At 30.4% G+C, this 8,189-nt stretch overlaps 1 protein-coding gene across 1 annotated transcript in view; it reads left to right on the forward strand.

Moving 5' to 3' along the window:
* LOC106792774 overlaps window positions 1–8,189 on the forward strand; it is a gene marked incomplete at its 5' end in the record, with an annotated part of 16,925 nt that overhangs the window by 3,254 nt on the left and 5,482 nt on the right. Inside the window, one exon of the mRNA XM_014759291.1 lies at window positions 6,356–6,475. Within this exon, the coding sequence (XP_014614777.1) occupies window positions 6,356–6,475 (120 nt within the window). The remainder of the gene's footprint in view (window positions 1–6,355; window positions 6,476–8,189) is intronic.

The following is an 8,189-nucleotide window of genomic DNA, read 5'->3' on the forward strand; positions in this document are numbered from 1 at the left end:
TTAGATTCGAAGAGAATATGATCGATGTAATATAATAATAACAATTAACAAAATTCTTCCTGTTAGTTTTCAGCTAAATTTCGGCTTTGAATATTTTATTTTTTTTTTTTTATCATTATCTCTCTCCCTATTTTTATTTTATTCTATTATAACCTCTTATATCACTTTATCTATCTATCTATTCACCGAGATAATCACGAATGAAAATCGCTTAAGGCAATAAATAATAATTGATTCCCCATTAATAATATCGAGAAATAAAATCGAAGCAGCTTTTGCATGTGCTTCCAAATTAGAATTATAGTTGAAAAAAAGGGGATACATTTGAATACTTATATATAGAATATAAACATATCTTAAACGAAAATTCATTTATTCTGTTTAACGTAACCCCAAAAAGTGGATCCTTAATTATATTTCCATAAAATTTCCATATAAATTTTCCTACCCCACTTACTTACTTACATACTTATTTATTTTACCAACCTTCATGCATATTCCTATCAAAAAATGATAGAAAAGTAAATCGGTTTTGTGATAAAATGGTGGTGCAATTAATTTTGTTTAATTTGATAAAACAAACAAACCTAAACAACACAACACGTGTCTTTGTTTTCGATTTTGCGTTAGGAACATTTCAGAATTATGCGTAATGACACGCGTGTGTATGTAACCTTTTTTTTTTCTCTTTTTTCTTAATTAAAATTCCTACCCCAGAAAATAAAAAGAACAAAACCAAAACCAAAAACAAAATTAAGATAAATCGTAATCCTAAACACACGTTAAATTATGTTTCCTTTTGTTTCTGTTCTCTTTGTTCGAGTAAACAAAAAAAAGAAATAGACAAAGATAATGTGTGACGGGAAAAAAAATCAAAAGAAAAAACCAATTTAACCCCTTGGCCTACACGATATCTGCCAATTGTGTGTGCCATAATAAACAAGAGAGAATCGGTCGCGCACCGTGCCCATTCTTCAACTGTTCAGCCCTATACCCGGAACTGGCGCAAAATATACACTCACCACGAGTCAGACTCGTGGTTATAGGCCAAGGGGTTAACCCCTTGGCTTACACGATATCTGCCAATTGTTTGTGTCATAATAAACAAGAGAATCGGTCGCGCACCGTGCCCATTCTTCAACTGTTCAGCCCTATACCCGAACTGGCGCAAAATATACACTCACCACGAGTCAGACTCGTGGTTATAGCCCAAGGGGTTAACCCCTTGGCTTACACGATATCTGCCAATTGTTTGTGCCATAATAAACAAGAGAATCGGTCGCACGCCGTGCCATTCATTTGTTCAGCCGCGTACTTGAACTGGCGCAAAATGTGTAACTTTCATGACATATATTTTTCAGAGCAATGAAAGAGGAGTTGTGAAATAATAAACAATGTTTAGGTACAAATAATAAAAAAAAAAAACCCCACAACCATCAATATTAGATTTCCTTCTTTTTAGTATGATGGGTATGACAGTTTCTGAATTCTTTATACAAAGCTATATTTGAAACGTGTGAACGTAACGAAGCTTTACAGGGAACTAAAATAACAGACCATCCAGTTGCACCAAAAACGAATGAAAAAACAAATTACTGACGTAACAATGAAAGAAAAAGTATTGGATGTGGAATAACTCAAATCGTTTGTTCGAATAATACGCGGCATCTTATGCACCGATTCCTCACCACGAGCCTGACTCGTGGCTTTTGTTTATGGCACAAATTCTTTACCACGAGTCAGACTCGTGGCTTTTGTTTATGGCACAAATWCTTTACCACGAGTCAGACTCGTGGTTATAGGCCAAGGGGGTTAACGAGACGCAAGAATTATAAATAATAGCATTAATAGAAACTAATCTCTGTCTGTTTCCTCTCGCCTTCTTCTTCTCTTGCTCGATCTCGTCGAACTCGAACTTCTTCTTCTTCTTCTTCTTCTTCTTCTTTTGGATATGATATATCGATATCGTCGACCCGTTCTTCGACGTTTCGCACGCCATGCAACCTACAATTTTCAACGGACTATTTTTCATGGACGTACACGTATCCACAAACAAACACAAACACGTAAACGTAAATGCGAAAACTTATATGTACTTAATTATACACTATATTTCATATACACATTTAATACGTATAATACACGTACATGACATATAACATAATTGGACGTACACATACATACACACGTAACACACACATCATGCAAATTTATACGTAACTCAATTTATACACTATAATTCCTATACAAATTTATTACGTATATAACACGTACATGACATATAACATAATTTAACTTATATATATTATTTGTTTATATAAATTTGTATATGTTATGTATATTATTTGATATACATATATTATATAATTTGACTACGTATATTAAACATACATACTCAATTTTATCTATATTTTATATACAAATTTACTATATATGTTACACATACATAACATATAACACAACACATACACACATCATGCAAACTTATACATACTTAATTTTACCTATATTTCATATACAAATCTATTACACACGTATACATACAAACACAAATCATGCCACTCCTACACACATTCAATTATATTTATATTCCATATACAAATCTACTACACACGTAACACACATATAACATAATTTAACTTACACACCACACAAATACACATATCACCCAAAATTAAACATACGTATTACACAAATTAACATACAATTGGACTTAACACACGTACACATACATATAACATAATTTAACTTATACCACATAAATACACATATATCACCCAAAATTAAACATACGTACTACACAAATAACATACAATTGGACTTACACACACGTACACGTACAAAAACACATTTATGCAACTTACATATACTTAATAATACTTATATTTCACATATACAAATTGACTATACATAAAATATAACACCACGAAACATTACGTAACGCAACGTAACGGAAACGATACGAAAACGATCAAGATAATGACAACGTTGTCGGACATGATGATGCAGTGCGGGGGTGGAAGCTGCTGCGTCTTGGAACAGTGCTTTCAGTATCCTAGAAGAACAAGAGAACCTCGGGACTGCGGATGCCAATTTGCTCTTCTACATAGGGCGGAAATCTCTGCCTGACCATCGGTACTTGTACTAACAAAAAAAAACAAAAAAAAAAAAGAACAAACATACCAAAGAATATTAAATACCTCTTTCGTTATCTTTTTGTTCTTTTTTTTTATTTATATTTCATTTTTATCTTAAATTTTTATAATTATTATTATTATTATTATTATCATTAGGATTCCAATTTGCGAAAAAAGCACAAAACTATTATTTTGCTTCTTCTATTTCTTTCGATTTTATTCTATCGATTATTATTTCCCACCCCCCCACACCCCCCGCCCCCATTATCTATTTGTCTATGTGTTATAATTTATTCATAGTTTAATTTTTTTTTGTTCTTTTTTTCTTTGGGATATAAAAAAACACGTTTCCTTATTTCTTTCCCCCAACACCATCCCCACGTTTCTCGTATCCACTTTTATTCACCCCCATCCCCATTCCCACCCCCACCCCCACCTTCGTTCCTTTATATTTCTTTCTTTTTTTTTTCCTTGATTTCTTTTAACGTGTCAGCAAAAAACCTCGATTGCTTCTACTTTCTCACGAAAAGATGTGAAAGTGTCTTCTGCTGATTGTCTGCGCCCTTTTTTTTTTGTTTCTTCTTTTTTTTTTTTTTTCTGCCTCTTGCATTATTTTCTCTTTTCTATTTTATTTTTGCTATTTGCCTTGGCAAATTAATAATAATAATAATCGATGTGAACACATAACACGACGAGGTTGGAAAATATTTTATATAAGGAAGAGAAAAAAAAAAAATAAGAAAAAGAGTAAATTAATCATAGGATAGAGAGAGAAAAAAAAAAAAAAAAGGGAGAAATACAAAGAAAAAATTCGCGATTAATTAAAACGCATTATTCTTTTGACGTTGCTACGCGTGTTTCCTTTTTTCTTTCCTTTTTCACTTTTCTCTTTTTCTTTTTCCTTTAATTATCTTCTTTTTTTCTTACCGTTAAGTAAAAGGGACCACCACCGGATCGATATTTCATTTAAATCCTTTACAAAGCTCGTACAGTTTTTTTTTTTCATTAAATTTTCCATTTGACTATACATTTATCTCATTTTTATTTCTATATATTTCTTTTGTCCCATACTAATATCGTATTTTTTTTTTTATGCGACGTTTATTAATAATAATAATGAAAATAACAATACTTTCTCTTGATAATGATTTATTGTAAACGATAAACCCCGTTGACTCTTTTTCTTTTTCTTAATATTTATTTTCATTATAATTTAAAAGTAAAAAAATTAAAAGAATGTTATTTAAATAACAAAAGTCAAAGTTAAGAAATTCATTCTGTTTAACATTGAATTTTCATTATAATTTGAAAATAAAAAAATTAAAAGAATGTTATTTAAATAACAATAGTCAAAATTAAATTCATTATGTTTAACATTGAATTTTCATTATATAATTTGAAAGTAAAAAAATTAGAAGAATGTTATTTAAATAACAAAAAGTCAAAGTTAAGAAACCCATTTTGTTTAACTTTAAATTTCCATTACATAATTCTAAAGTAAAAAAATTAAAAGAATGTTATTTAAATAAAATAGTCAAAGTTAAGAAATTCATTTTGTTTAACATTGAATTTTCATTATATATTTTGGAAGTAAAAAAAAATTAAAAGAATGTTATTTAAATAACAATAGTCAAAGTTAAGAAATTCATTTTGTTTAACTTTGAATTTATTTCACACAACGAGTGGTTATAATCCAAATCAATTTATCACATTATCAAAATTATCAAACTCATTCGCGGAAGACATTTTGCATACTTTGATAATGCATTCTCGCGAAATAATATATCTATCGTTAAATTACGAGATGGAACGAAGCCAAGAAAAGTTTGGAAATAATTCGAATAAATTAACATGATAAATTCATGCGATAATAACTGCAATGACCGCGTGTTCGTTGTTATCGTTGACGTTCGCGAATATCATTATTTATGTATTATAATATATTATATACATATTATATTGCATATATAAGATATATAATAAACCCAAGAGAAGAGAAAATAAACACAAACCTATATATATACACACACACAAACACAAAATACAAGCTTTGTCCGTTTGAATTTCGCTTAGGCTGATAACACGAGCTTTTTTCATGACGTCACAAGCTAAAATTTATCAACGAGAAACTGGTGGACTGCACGCTAATTTTAAATCATCGCACAAGGAGAAAAACCCCATCTCAAGCCCACCCCCATATGCAGGAATACTCGGGGGGTATTTGGATATATATTTTGATGACGTCACGCTTCTAAGCACACACACACACTCGTGCATATATTTACTATATATTAGGGTGATCCTTATTTTATATTATTTAAGAATTTTTGTTGTTGTCACCCCCTAAATATTTTCTAAATAAATAAAACAATATTCCTATCAATTTTGAACTTTTAAATTTTAATATTAACAGGTAACCCCTTGAGTCGTCAAAGTTTTAAATAAAAAATACATGCAATTTTTGTTGGCATTTGATTTGATTGATGCAGTTGCAGGTTTTATTATTCGGAACAATCCAACAATCCTATTTTTATCCTTCTTTTTCATTTTTTTTATTTATCCTAGTTATTTATATTTATTAACTTTATATAAGGAAGTAACGAGCTTGCAAATTTGTTCATTGTCAAGGAATATTTCGAATAGTATAGCCTACAATTGTATTAAATTTCAAACAGATTCATCAATTGTTACCAGAATTATGGACGTTACCAAAAATTGCACGTATTTTCCATTAAAAACTTTGACGACTCTAGGGAGTGTGTGTTAATATTAAAATGAAGAGCTGAAAATTGACAGAAATTATGTTTTATATATTTAGAAGAGATATTTAAAGGGTGAAAAACAACAAAATTCCAAAACGATGTAAATAAGAACCACCGTAACACACACGCAGAGAGAAAAGAACCGCACCAAAACAAATTTTTGTGTTGCGTCGTGATTCCCCCTTCTCCTCGCCCCGTTTCCCCCTCATCGTTTAAATTTTTATCCTATCAACGAACGAAACGTCTACGTGTTCATGCGTATGCTTGTACGATTAGTTTTGGTTAGTGAATAAAAATAATGAAAAAAAGAAAAAAAACAGAAAAAACTAACTAAACAAAGACAAAAAAACACTATGACAAACATGTAAAACGTTTTGTTCGTTTCATTCGAATGAATCGTAACTTAGGTATGACATATAATGAACTAATCGTAATCAAATGAAATGTAAATTGCAGCATCAGCACTGGTCGAGCCATCATGTGGATTCATTGGACAGTGGCAGTGGTTTAGGTTGGCCAAGACCCACAAGGCCACGTGTCAATAGTGCCATTGATGTTGCTGGTTTCCTATCCCAGGTTAGTGTAATCCCATTTCAAATGATTGAATCTTAATTATCCTCTCTTAATGACAATAAATCCGGATTTACACGAAAGTAAGAGGATTCTAATCATTTTCTAGCTTTGATCTATCCCAAGGCTTCTTAAACTATGGGTCGCGACCCCAAACGGGGTCGCGTAGCAAATTTCTGGGGTCGCGAGAGATTTTAATGTCAAATATTTATATATACCATTTTATAAMATCACTAGAGTTGGCGGAATACAGTGGACTTGCAGCGTCTAGACACGTGCATTTGTTGAAGGTTTTGAGCTATCTCCACCGACAGCAGTAACATTTGTATGGGGTTGTCAAGAAACTCGCAATCATAAATGGGGTCGTGAATGACAAAAGTTTAAGAAGCCCTGATCTATCCCAATTCGATCGTTATGCTAATTTATTATAATATATGTTACCGTAAAAGCCCGAAAAATCTGTCATTGCTAGTAATTTGTAGCCATTGTCAACAATGCAAAGTGCCTTTCGACAAAATCGAAAATAAAACTTACAACTTTTTCTAAGCATTCATAATATATTGCATAATATTTATGAATCATTTATTAGGAAAGTGGCGTAAGTTTATTTATTTTCGAATCGAAATATTGATGGGTTTGCTGTTGGATTTAATTGAAAAATATAAATAACAATATAGAATAATGTTTTTGGGTTTTTAAAGGTGTTAAATTTTATCATCCGAATTAGCATAATTAACATTTAATTAAAGAATAATATGTTTTTTTTCATCACTTCATTAACCAGCAAATTTTCGTGTTACAAAATCTTAATAATTTAAAAAATAAATGGCTTTTATAATACTAATAATATAGTAATGTGTTTCTTCTATGTTTTTTTATTGTTGATCAATCATTTTATAAGATAATGAGTATTACGTGCCTATTCTAATTCGGGAACTATCGTATGTACATAAGTAAGTAGATTTATAGTCAGTTTATATAATGTATTGTATATTCGTAGTTTACACACGCTTGAAATTTAGGTGATTTAAATGGGATACGTATTTATCTTTAATTATTGCAAAAATTTTGTATAAAACGTATCTGTCGAAATGATTTCTCTTGTTTGCCTTATTTACAACAAACACACAACACGGTTTTAGGTTTCTACGTTATTTTTAAAAAAAGAAAAAAAAGGGATCGATAACAACGTACGTTCTTGTTTTATCATTGTATTATAATTTTTTTTGTTTACCCTTCCTTTATTTTTATCTTTATCATTATACGAAAAAATTACGATCGTATAATGATAAAGATAACGTTTAATGGATTCGATTCCTATCCGGAAAGTTAAGGGAACAAATTTTTCGATAAACTTCCATAAAAAAAAAAGTGTGTTTGCAAAGAGACAACCAACTGTGTTTTCTAATGGGACAGTTATTTAAATAAATGATAGATACGAAGGAATACCTCAAAGTCGAACGTCAAAGTTCAAGGTAGCACACCGGCTATTGAAGTAAAGTTCTTCCTCGCGTGTGATCGATACTTTGCCGGCTTACTTGTTAAAAAAAAAAAAAAAAAAGAGAAGAAAAAAAAATAGGGAAACAAGTACAAACAAAAAAAATAATAAAGCAAAGCTAGATGAACAAATCGGTTAACTTACTTTTTAATAAAGTGATTTATATATATATATAATTTTTTTTCTGTTCTCAACGTTTCAGATATTCAAATCCAATTGTTC

Source organism: Polistes canadensis, unplaced genomic scaffold, assembly GCF_001313835.1.
Source record: "Polistes canadensis isolate GaletaPanama2010 unplaced genomic scaffold, ASM131383v1 scaffold_652, whole genome shotgun sequence".
NCBI classification, from domain to species: Eukaryota; Metazoa; Arthropoda; class Insecta; order Hymenoptera; family Vespidae; genus Polistes; species Polistes canadensis.